At 38.6% G+C, this 12790-nt stretch overlaps 1 protein-coding gene and 2 long non-coding RNA genes across 18 annotated transcripts in view; 2 read left to right on the plus strand and 1 right to left on the minus strand.

The window, feature by feature from the left end:
- The window catches only part of LOC142046579 (uncharacterized), a 36622-nt gene extending 35898 nt beyond the window's left edge, over positions 1–724 (plus strand). Inside the window, exon 2 of the long non-coding RNA XR_012655556.1 lies at positions 580–724. This is a non-coding gene — a long non-coding RNA (uncharacterized LOC142046579). The remainder of the gene's footprint in view (positions 1–579) is intronic.
- REPS1 (RALBP1 associated Eps domain containing 1) overlaps positions 1–12790 on the minus strand; it is a 114010-nt gene that overhangs the window by 62545 nt on the left and 38675 nt on the right. For all 16 annotated transcript variants that reach the window (XM_075063992.1, XM_075063988.1, XM_075064000.1 and 13 more), the window contains one exon: positions 6121–6274. In XM_075063992.1, the coding sequence (XP_074920093.1) occupies positions 6121–6274 (154 nt within the window). The remainder of the gene's footprint in view (positions 1–6120; positions 6275–12790) is intronic.
- On the plus strand, positions 5728–6064 carry LOC142046578 (uncharacterized). Its single transcript, XR_012655555.1, has 2 exons — positions 5728–5854; positions 5954–6064. It is a non-coding gene; the product is annotated as an uncharacterized LOC142046578 (long non-coding RNA).

A 12790-nucleotide genomic window follows, 5' to 3' on the forward strand; every position in this document is an offset into this window, starting at 1 on the left:
GAAAAACTTTTTCACTAGGAGGGTGGTGAAGCACTGGAATGGGTTACCTAGGGAGGTGGTGGAATCTCCTTCCTTAGAGGTTTTTAAGGTCAGGCTTGACAAAGCCCTGGCTGGGATGATTTATTTGGGGATTGGTCCTACTTTGAGCAGGGGGTTGGACTAGATGACCTCCTGAGGTCCCTTCCAACTCTGATATTCTATGATTCTATGAATGAAACAACAACATCATGAAAAGTGTGCCTTCTCAGGAGGAAGCTGCATTGAAGATGATAAAAGGAACATGTCTGAACATGCAGGATCTTCAGGTAAACATTTTTATTTCATACATGTTTCTTAAGGATTACCCTTCTTCCTTCTGGAAGATTCTTGAATTCTCATGTTTGAGCAAAATATATAGTTGATACTCTATGGTACTATCATTTTAGATGCAGTTGTGATAAAAAAAATAGCGGAAATACGCAGCTCTTCCTTTTACAATTTCACCTTTATAGTAGTACTGTGTGTCAGTGAATGCAATGACTAACACTAAATGAGCAGTATGTAATAATTAAATAACTGCATTGACTTAATTTTGTTTAGGAGACTTCATCCTCAACATACAGGATTCTAAAGACTAAGCATCCTCAAGATCACCATCATTTTCTGTAGCTTCCATTATTCATTTTCTGATACAGCTGTAAAACTAACCTGAAAAGTTTCCAAAATAAATCACTTTAAAAATGTGTAGTGTGTACCTTCTAAAAATGAAACCTGCATCTGCCTCTGAGTTGTGAAAAATATGTATTCAGGTTATAACAACCAGAAAGAATGCACTTTTATGGAGAAATACATGATTAAATAAGAGTCTTCTGGACTAGTGATTTAAATCAATCTGATTTAAATCAAATCCACCGAGCAGTAGTTTCTGTGGAATGGGCTTTACCCCATCATCTCATATGCCACATTGATGAAGTTCCCAAGGAAACAGTTTTGTTAAAGGTTCCATTTCTAGCTCTATTGTATGATGAAGTACAGACCTCAAAATGGTGTCACTTGATTAAGATCTTATTCTGCCACGCAACTTCAACCATCACTTGATTTCTGAAAAGTTTTTAGCAGCCAACTTTCTAGCTGCTGGATCTGGAGTTTAAACTGCCATGCAAAAGGGGAAAAAAAAAAATTTGTGCTTGATTAGGTATAAAGGCATGATTATTTATTTATTTATTTAATTTGATGGCAGGAGTAGAGAACCTGTTTCCTTTCTGAAAGAAATTCAAGCATCGTTTTGTTTTTTTTTCCTGGGAAACTCTGGAGAACTGGAGTAGTAATATGTTTGCGACAGATCAATAGCTGAAGCTTAGTTTGAGAGGAGAAGCAATTTTAAATTCTGATTATTTAAAACCATTTTGTAAGCATCTATTAATTCAAATTCCCGAGAAACACTTAGGACAACAGACTTTTGTTAGAATAAACTCTACCACTTAATTGGTGTTGGAATCCACATGGCCCTCCAAGAACTATTCCAGCAAAAATCAAGCCACGACAAGACTTTACATTCCTGAATTTAAGGTTTAAAAACCAAGAAAAGTTTGCGCACACCTTTCAGATCTTTGTATATCTTAAAAAAAAAAAAAAAGGACACAAATCCAAGATACTCTAAGACTACAGAAAAACCTTAGCTTCTAGCAAACTACAAGATCACACTAAAATGATGTCCTAACTGAAGTACCAGACAGCAAGATGATAATCAGAATATGACTAAGATCCAATCTCTCACTCTGCCAAGGCAATAGTAACAGTTCCGTCTTCAGAAAGGTGTGAACCACAGTTTCCAAATAGTATGAGGCATGTGATTCAAACCCTGACAGTAAAAGGAATATTGGACCTTAAAATTATCACTGGCCCCTTGATCTAGTAATCCAATTTTGCCACTGGTCCTAAAAAGCATATAGACAATATCAAATCTGAGAACAGTATAGTTTTTATTTCTTGATGGGTGACAACACACCCATGAATTAAAGAGAGTTTGTTTTTCAATCACTCGCAGGTGACAATATATTTAAACAAAGAATTCACACACTTTGGTTATTGGCATCCAACTAGTGCAAGCTTAATAGCACCAGGAAAGAGTTAATCTACCATATTTTGGCTAAAAGCCTTTCAACTTTCCAAACTCTAGCAATATTCTGTACTTTATAAAAGGGCTGATAAGAATCATTTCCATACATCACCACCCAGCTGCAAGTTGGGTCTACGCTTTGACTTGGCCGTCAGCACACAGAATAATTAAATGATCAAAGGAGCATGAAGCTTGGCTAAGGCATTCCTTAAGAAACTGGAAGAGACAAATGGAAGATTAATACCAGCAGAAAAGATAGTTCCGGGATTAAGGCACTGGCCTAGGGTATGGAGACCTGGGTTCAAGTCCCTGCCCTACTTTACTTCCTGAATGATCTTGGGGAAGACAGTCTCTGGTTCTCAGCTCCCCATCTGAAAAATGGAGGTAATAGCTTTTCCATGCCTCAGAGGCGTATTGTAATGATCAATGTACTAAAGACTGTATTGTCCTCAGATACTATAACAATAAGAGGCCAGATGGGTAACTAAATAGATTACTTTTAACTAAGTAGATTACTTAGATGGGTAACTAAGTAGATTACTTTTTCTTGGCTGAATTAAGTTCAATATTCTTAAACACTGAGGGGTTCAATGTAGATCCTGAGGAGAAGGTAGTACAGGGACACAGGCAATGACTTGTTCCTTGCAAAAAGGTAACACTAATAATTAGTCCTAAATATCAAGATAATCCTCTTTAAATCCTAGCATTTGACACACTGGACTCATAGCTACAGAAACCTGGACCACCTGTCTGGATTACAAATGAAAATATTGTGGTCTCAATTTTAAACCCTCTTGGAAGTTTTGGAACATACCAGAAAAGTGACTCAATTTGATATAGTTAGCTGATTATTCAAGAGAGACTCAAGACTGGAACAGGAAGGGAATCTCCAAGGTTAGGATTAAGGTTGACTGGCAGAGCTGGATTTCGAATTTTGCAGAGCACAGACCAACACCATCATTCTATCCTGTATTATTAGACCCTCACTTAAGAGTACAATCACCACTTCTCTCTCACACACCCCCCTTGTGTGTGTAAAGCACAGCTATGATTCATGCCAAGGCACAAGTTGGGTCAAGAAAAGTCTTTCCACTCTGAATCAGGATGGACATGGTTTGCCCTGAGCTACAACAGAATATTAAAACCTATTCTAGCTAGAAACTAGAGATAGGAGATGCATTTGCAATACAGATAATCTCGCTGCAATGAACAATTTTGAATATCATAAATAGTGTTTCAGTGTAGAAAATATCTGGAGGAAGTGACAAAAGACAATTTAAGAGGACTGAGTTTTTGGTCTAATTCTGACAGCTTTTTAGAGTCAGTAAGTTAATTAACTGAATAGGCATCACCCAAATATTTTTGCCAGAACTGACCGATTAATGTGGAATTCTGCAGGAAACTACTGTAGTTATGAAAAATGGATAAAGAGCAAGTTACTGACGAATGCCTGGAGTCCACTGGCTTTGAATACTGCAAGACAACCACCAGAAATAGCTCATCTGCATTTTAGCCTGAAAGAATCTAGGTTCTCAAGTATGCTACTACATGCAGGGGTAAAGAGGGAAGTCAATTTATCCATTAAAAATTGCAAATTAAATTAGGGCTTTTAAAACAGTTCGACTAAACCTATTCTGTGGTATTCAATAAATGTATGGCATGTGCACATTGAAGAAACTGAATGATCTTTGTATCAGATAATGTATAAGCACGCCTACTTACTACGGCATGATACTTGTTGGGACAACATCACTGGCACAACCTTCTGCACATGATCTAAGCCAGGGGTCCCCAACGTGGTGCCTGCGGGCACCCTGGCGCCCATGGGGGCATCTAAATGCACCTGAGTCCTGGCCGGCAGTTAAGCATCTGCCAAAATGCTGCCGGCGACGCTTCTGGATGACGCTGCTTGCTGCTGACAAGCGGCGTCATCAAGAGGTGGATGCTTGACTGCCACCACAGTCCTTCGCCTGGCACCTGTCAGACGAAAAGATTGGGGACCACTGATCTAGGCTTTCTATATGTCTCTGAATATAAAAACAAAATTTTAGTCTTTTTGTAGGACTTGATAGCTCAAGAAAATGCCTTCAGCCAATTCTCACCTAAGAAGTTCCCTAGTCCTCAAAGTATGGTTGTGACTACAATAAAGGATGCACTGAAAAATAGTGGGCCAATTACAATACAGCTTACTAATGACAAGTATTTAAATTAAATTTAAAAAATCCAAATAATAATTTAAAATATAATATATTGTAACAAGAAATAATACTAAAAGCAGAAATATAAACTGAATTAAGATTTACTTAGAAGTAGAAAACCTAGGAACAGTGAGGGGGGAATGGAACTTGTAGAAACACTGGTATCAGACAAGATATTTCTTTACTATTCAAAAAGAAACAATTAACACAGGCCTACTGGATGTACCAGCACACAGAGTATCAAACTATTAGTCCACCATAACATAACTCAAACCACAAGACGCTAAGAATGTGGATCTTAAAATATACACAGAAGTTCTAGAGAAAGTAAAAACTCAAAGTATGAGAAGTGTATCGGTTTTGAAAAAAAAAATCTGACAAGTTCACTAACATACTCAGAGAGAAAAACATAGTTCAAAACATACAGTATAGTAGTGTTATTGCTTTCCCCTCAAGCTGCATTTTTACACAGTGTTAGGGACGATTACCGCTAGTTTCAGGAACATTACTCCTGGAGGAATTCTCCGCCACTGGACACATGCAGAATTCATGTCCCCAGATGTTTTTTTTTCCCCTCTGCAGAATAGAGTTCTGCTGGAAAGGTGCTGCAGTTACACTTTTTGCCCACCAGTGACTGCTGTGGTGCCAGAAAAGAGGGCAACCAGCAGACAGAGGAAGGACGGGAGACTGTGTTCCTCACAATGGGGACAGGTGGAGGCGGCACGGGACAGTCAGTCAGAGCAGAGCGCACAGGACTGCTGGGTGGGGGTGTCACAGGCTGCGGTTCAGAAGGGCCAATGGGGGTGACAGACTGAGGCCTGGGCTCAGGAGCTAGTGACAACATTGAGGTAGAGGCTGAATAGGAGGGGAGCTGCAGGGCCACATGGGTATTGGGGGATGCAAGACCACGAGTATTGGAGGCAGATGTACCTGACAGAATGGGAGAGGCTAGGGGTCAGCCAGGGTCCGCACTGGGGAGGTTCCCCAACTCCCTAATAATACTCCTCCCCCAAATTCCTGTTTCATACTTGTCCCACCCACACCCAACAAACCTACAGTTTCACCTCCAGGCTCCTTCCTTCTCAGTCATCTCCTCTGTTACCCATCTCCCCTCAAGCCTTCGTACTGCTTTTGCGGGGTGCAGGAAATAAATTTCTGTATTGTAGTTTAAATGAATTACTCAAAGTTCTACCTAGTAAGGAATCTATTTGTCAAAAAAAAAAAAAAAAAATCTCGAACCTGTTTATTTTTTTGGTCTGTATTGTTACAGACATACTTGCTGACAGGTATTTTGAAATAAGTTAACAAAGTAATTGAAACTGGGATTATTATATTGTTTTATTTTGACAAATAAAATATGCAGAATTTTAAAATATTTGCAAAATTTAATTTTTTGGTACAGAATTCCCCCAGGAGTAGAACATGTCCATCCTCTCCCTCCTGCCACATTTTTTGGCATTTTCCACATCAGACTTATGCGATGAGCCTGCCACAGCCGTGCTGCAGATTATGCAGTTTTGGCAGACACCAATTTAACAGAGTGAACTGCAATTGAGCTGTGCTTGCAGCAGAGAATCCTGTGGCATCTTACAGACTAACAGACGTTTTGGAGCGTGAGCTTTCATGGGTGAATACCCACTTCGTCAGACGCAGGTAGGTGCTTGTTAACTGTGTAGAGAGATACTTCATATTCCTGTTCTTTTTCTGCTACTTATTCTGTCCATACTGAAAATGTAAATCTAAGCTGACGTAAACTTTAAGCTTTTTTTTTAAAAATCCCACAACGTCAGGCAACACTTGAAGGAGAACATAAGACATTTATACCTGGCTGTGCTTCACTAAATGGAGCCCAAAAAGGCCCAGGTCCAGCAAGAGGTCGGTCATTATTCCCTCCGCTGGGATGGCGGTTGTGCTTCCTCCATGTATGTGGAGAGGTTGGTGGGGATTGCTGTGGTGAAACAACTGGAGATGTGGACTCCTAATAAAACAAAGGAACTTTTAAAAATTCTTGTACTATATCACTAAAATCATAAAAACGTATCTAAAAACCATTATTTCTAAAAATAACTGTTCAGTAGATTTAAAGTGTCCCTTTTTTAGAACAGGGAAGATTTTAATATTTATAACAGTGACAGAACAACAGGAGTGAGGCACAGTATAATTGACACCGGATATATTTTCCCGCCACCCAGAAGTGCAAATCCATCATGATCTGGACCCACAGCATTCTGGAGGGACAACAATGAGGCCAAATTACATGGGTTTTGCAAATACATCAATATGAAAGACTAGGTGATAATAAAGCTTTTTCAGTTGAGACAGAAGCTGCATTTGAACCCAGGTCTCAAAAGATGAAAAGTTACTAACTGCATATACCCACTATTCCACCTAGCCCATACCAAATGGGTTATATTCAAGCAGTTATCCCCATTTCAAAAGCAAGTTAGAGGTAAACATTGTTTTAAATTAGTAGGCTGATATTTAACTTATTGAAATAATTACATCTGAATGTTTTTAAACAAAAAGAAAACTGACTCCATAACACAGCTCACTATTGATCACACCCATATAGTGGCTATGGCATCAGAATGCTTGTGAAGGAAAGTTGTATCCTGCCCAGAACACAAGTGTGTTCACAGCTCAGTTCCCACTGAACAAGGACACGAATAGAGGATCACATGTGTAACCCCATGTGACGTCAAGTCTTCTAAACAGATATTGTCAAGTTGCTCCCTTTCACCAAAAAGTAGCATGCAGAAAATTGAAAAGCGTGCTCTCTACAGCTGTCTTTCCATGAAAGAAATCTCAGACTCTAACCAATCTAGAAGGCCTTTGTTAATGAATCCAAAGGAGCCTTGTATACAAATCATGTCACCTGTATTTATGACTACAGTAGTTTAAAACAGCACATAACCTGCTGCAGGAAACAGTATGCTACAGAAGTTATTTACTCTCTGATATCTTGAAAAACAGCACAGAAAAAAAACTGGAAATGCCCCTTTAAATCATTCTTCAAGAAACGAGGAAGACTTTTGTTAATATGGAAACACCATTTTTAATTAACTAGCCCATACAGCTACAGATGAGGTCCAACCTCCCATGTAGCCAGTTTAAAGGTGAGCTGGCAAACAAAAGTGTGCTGTTCACTATTCCTTTTTGATCTATAAACATAATCAACACTATAATGACATCAAAGAAAGGTGAAGCAGGTCTCCCAGAGAGCAAAACATCAGTACCTGATTTCAGTATAAGACATCTGCACATTTTGAGGCACTTTATATATTAAATGGGCAATAAAAGTCATAAGTTTTCTTTTACTCTGCAGTTCACCCTTAAGGCAGCAAGATTAATGTTGATTAGATATATAAGCTACCTTTCCAAGAACTCTAAGAATGTACTTAATGGTATACTAAAGCAGACGGGGTCAGCTTCAGAAAGAAAAACATCAAGAAAATCTCACCCAGAAATTCAAACAGGACAAGCATTTAAGAAATAGTTTATCAACTACTGCTAACCTGACGTCTGGTAGCCCAGCTTCAACACCGAATGTCCAGACTAGACTGAGCTCTATTGTATGTGGGTGAATTATCAGACTATCCTAGTCTCAGACACTACTTTTTTCATCTTGCCAAAAATTCATAAACCAGTATGCTGTGAGAGTTTAATACTCTACAGTTATACAATTGATGGTATAAGAATCCCAGACACTTCCCATTCCTCAACACAGGTTTCAATCTACATGTGATAATTTCATAACAGATTCTAAAACAAAACCTTTAGGGTCATGATTCATTAATTTTAAGCTATTTGTTAAAAACGGTCGTCTATTCCCTTTTCCTTTGGTTTCCATGCCCACTGGGTTACAGATAGGCCCAGTGTATTCTGAAGTTATGTTTGTGGTTGCAAGAGCGGCCTGCTATTTAATCTTGGTTTTATCTTCACTATGAGTTTAAAAAACAAAAACAAAAAAAAAAAACCTTCCAAAGAAACATGGAAGAAAGGATAGTCAATGGGAATTTACAGAGATAGTGTACTTAGAAAACTCCAGTTCAGATACTGGTAAGCAAGCTTCCTTCTACATAATGAAATTTTGTTGTTTTTTGTATTTTTTTTTTTAAGTTAAATTCAGGAGGCCTGTGGTGGTAAATCTCTGAAGGACCACCTTCAGCATAACCCCAAATTATGGCAATTTTCAGCAAAAAAAATGATTCAGTTACAGGTGAAAAACGGTTGAGAACAATTTCTCTCGTCACTAGGGCCTTATTCACCTTGTGTGGGCTTCTTGGCCTGACAGGTAACAGATGTGTATGTACAGTAGGCTCTTTTCCTAGCTGGATAATTGGGGCAAAGACTACCTCCCTTTTGGGCTTCCTTCCCCCCTCCTCCAAAATCCCACAAACGATAGAGTTCTTATAAGGTTTGGTCCTTCCCAGAGGAGAACTTGTGGACATCTTGAGAACTAAACTATGGAACCTCCCTCATCATTTAAGTGAGGTCTAGGTAGGATGGATAAAAACAGATGAATTTAAAAAATCAGATCAATTTAAATTTAATTTTTTAAAAATTTATATTAAGTCCATTTTTTTTAAAAAAAAAATAAACCTGTTAATTAAACTTGAAATTCTGACAAAAAGCAGCAACTGTGGTTCAAGACGTGTCCCCATCTGGGTTCTCCACTTCAGGTGCACATGCGCCCCATGATCGAAGATTTTCATTAGTAGTATCCATTTGTCCTGAGCATGTACTGCTGATATCCTCGTCTCCCGCACTGAGCCTATATGAGGCTACGTGGGCAAACTGCCCTCAGTTCCTTCTCCAACGCTGAGCCTCAGAAGGAAGCCTGGAAGCAGAAAGGAAGGAGGGCAGGTAGTGGGGCACCCAGAGGGGAACATCTCAAAAAAACAGTTACTGCACAGGGTGAATAATCTCTTCTCAGGTGACTTCCATGCAGTACCTCCCTAAGGAGGAGGAAGCTTCAGAATTGCATTCAGAACAGAGAAAAGAAGGAGCAAGTAAATAAGGAAGCATTGAGAAGGAACATAGCCTTACCGCTGGGCATGATTATCAGCAGCACATGCGTGGGCCAAACAGACACTGATAACAAAAATCTCCAATCAAAGGTGCAGTGCGTGGGGCACATGCACACCTGAAGTGGAGCATCCATAGGGACACTACTCATATAAGAACCTACATTAAGACCTAAGCTTATAAATTATTAAAATAAAATAAAAATATGCTGTATCAGTGAATTAAATGGTGCTGTCTTTTTAATCACACAGAATGTTGGGGGGAATGTAACTTCTCAGGTCTCCTCAAGCTTTATAAATGTCAAGCTCACGCACTGCACTACAGTATCTTATTATTTTCAGTCTGTATACTTTTCCAAAAGTACGTACTTTTAGTTTCTTCTGCAGAAAAAACTTTTGGTTTAGCTGGAAGTGCAGAGTATCTTCTACATGTGGATTATTTCATTCAAAGCTGAGAAGCCAACCAGGAGTCAAAAAAGCGAGAAAACTTGTTTTCCTGGGAAAGGATGAGATCTAATTCTAAAAACCTGAAGGAAGGCCAGATTGTCAAAGGTATTTAGGGTCTTAAAGATGCAAATAGGTGCTTAATTACGATTTTCAAAAGCACCTATCCTGCTTAGGTTCCTACTCCCATAGATTTCAACTGGAGTTAGGCACCTAACCTGTTTTGGAGCTTTTGAATATCCTACTAAGCACCCAAATGCTTTTGAAAATCTGGCCCAGTGTAACCAGAAACAGTCAATTCACTAACTTCAAGATTTTCTTTGTTTAATAAATCAGTTCTGAATGCAAATTTGTTTTGATAAAACTTGTTTTACTTATGCATCCAGAAAGTTTAAGGTAATTTTATTTAACTAATAAAAAGAGCTCTCAAACAATTACATAAATAATTGCAATTAATCACCATTTTAAGCACACTGTTAAACAGAATACCAATTGAAAATTATAAATATTTTTCAATTTTTTTCCCTACATTTATTTCAATTACCACACAATACAAGGTGCACAGTGCTCACGTTATATTAGTTTTGATTACAAATATTTGTACTGTAAAAAAGATAATATTTTTCAATTCACTTCATGCAAGTATTGTCGTGAAATCTCTATCCTGAAAGTGCAACTTATTTAAAAAAATCTATATGCACAGCTACTCAAAAAACAATACACTTAACTTTAGGGCCTACAAGTCCACTCAGTCCTACTTTTTGTTCAGCCAATTACTAAAACGGTTCTCAACCTGGGGTACGCCTATCCCTGAGGGAATGCAGAGGTCTTCCAGGGGGTACATCTAGATATTTGCCGAGTATGGTAGAAGGTGAGTAAAAGCACAGAGCAGGAGACATACAATTCTCCCCCAAAGAGTTCAGTCACAAAATTAATTAACACTTTTTTTTTTTAAAATTAGCGTCATCAGCATGGAATCATGTCCTCTAGAATGCTGGACAAAGCATGAAGGGGCATACAAATGTTTATCATATCCAGTATGTAAAATACCTTGCAATGCCTACTACAACAGTGTCACGCGAACGCCTGTTCTCACTTTCAGGTGACATTGCAAATAAGTGTGCAGCATTATCTCCTGTAAATGTAAACAAATTTATTTGTCTTAGCTGAACAAACTGAGTGGACTTTTAGGCGCTAAAATTTTACATTGTTTTGGTTTTGAGTGCAGGTATGTAAAAAATTCTACATTTGTTAGTTGCACTTTCATGATAAAGAGATTGCACTACAGTATTTGTACTGAGGTGAATTGGAAAATACTATTTTTTACAGTGCAAATATTTTAACCATAAATAATATAAACTGAGCACTGTATACTTCGTATTTTGTGTTGTAATTTAAATCAATGTATTTGAAAATGTGGAAAACAGCCAAAAATATTTAGAATACCAATTTAAATTGGTACGCTATTATTGTTTAACAGTGCAATTAAAACTGTGATTAATCATGCCTTTTTAATCTAATTTGTTGTGTGTTAATTGCTTGAGTTAACTGCAATTGACAGCCCTACTAATAAACAATTTTAAAATGCTTTTGTACCTTTAATTAAATTCCAAATGTCCATCTGCATACAGTTTGACACAAATCAAATAAAATCATCTAGTAAATAAAGCATGGCATTCACCATTTTTAAAAATTTAATAAGTAAAAATCTAAATAAAAGTACACTAAGCTACATAAGCAGCAAAGAGTCCTGTGAAACCTTGTAGACTAACAGACGTATTGAAGCATGAGCTTCCATGGGTGAATACCCACTTTGTCAGATGCATGTTTTTCACCGACCAACCCATCAGCTTTTCCACAGCATGCAGGAGGCGCTGGGGAGGAGAAGGGAGGAGCGAGGGAAGGGCGCGCTTGGGAAGGTGACTGAATGAGGCAGGAAGAGGTAAGGCAGGGGAAGGCGAGGCCTTGGGGGAAGGGGTAGAGTGGGGGCAGGCCTGGGGCAGAGCAACCCCCGCCCATTAGGAATCAGTGCCTATGGTCAGACCTTCAGAGTAGACTTGACAATCTTTCATTAGTTAAAGCTATTAGAAAAGTGGGGGGTTTTTTTGCAATTAGTTTTTATTGAAATGTCAAGTAGTTTTGACCAGGTCCATTAATTAGCAAAGCCATTGTTAGTCTCCAAAACCCAAGTAGGTGTTCCTTCATTACCTGAAAGGCCTCACTATGATCTGATTATGAAGAAAAAACACCAGAGTTATCTACAGAATGCTCCAAAAAGTTTCATGAAGCTCTCCAGTCACCTATCCCTCCCCTTCCTCCTCTAAAATATCAACTCAGGCAGGGAGCTTCCAGCAGATTGGAAGTCTGTACTGTCTTTCTGGACTTTGGAGATAAATTAAGTGACTCAACATGTCCTGCATCTTAGACAAGACATGAAAAGAAGTCTGAGCAAGAAGATACTGAGGCCAAATAAGTCACTTGCCCCACAGAAATTAAATTGATAAAAAGGATTGTGAGGCAAAACAATCTCCAACCAGCCAGACAATGCCCAGACGCTACTCAGATCTTAGTGGGTGAAATCAGAACCAAGGAGAGAAGTCTCAAAGAACTATGCATCTGCCCTTCAGATCACAGCCTGATATTCAAACTTGAAAAGCCGCATCTGGAATACAGATTTACAGAGCAGCTCACTTATCCCAATACTAACAGGTTCAAAGGGACAACTAGATTTTTACAGAATAAGACTAGTACTTTTGAATAGGACACCCAACCCCAGACTGTTTCTCTACATCAAGAGAATGTCCAATATCACTTTACAAACCTAATGCCCTCCCAAGACCACATACAACTTCCAATGATGTACCACATCAGACAGCAACTTCACTATCAAACTCCAGAAACCCTAAAAATCAAGCCATTTACTAGACTGATCTTAGAAAGATTACACCAAAATAGACGCAAATCAAATATGGAATCCCAGCAAGTCACTGAAAACAGCTCTAAGTGCTAGGATTGTTTCTCCT

This window comes from Chelonoidis abingdonii, chromosome 3 (genome assembly GCF_003597395.2).
Source record: "Chelonoidis abingdonii isolate Lonesome George chromosome 3, CheloAbing_2.0, whole genome shotgun sequence".
NCBI classification, from domain to species: Eukaryota; Metazoa; Chordata; order Testudines; family Testudinidae; genus Chelonoidis; species Chelonoidis abingdonii.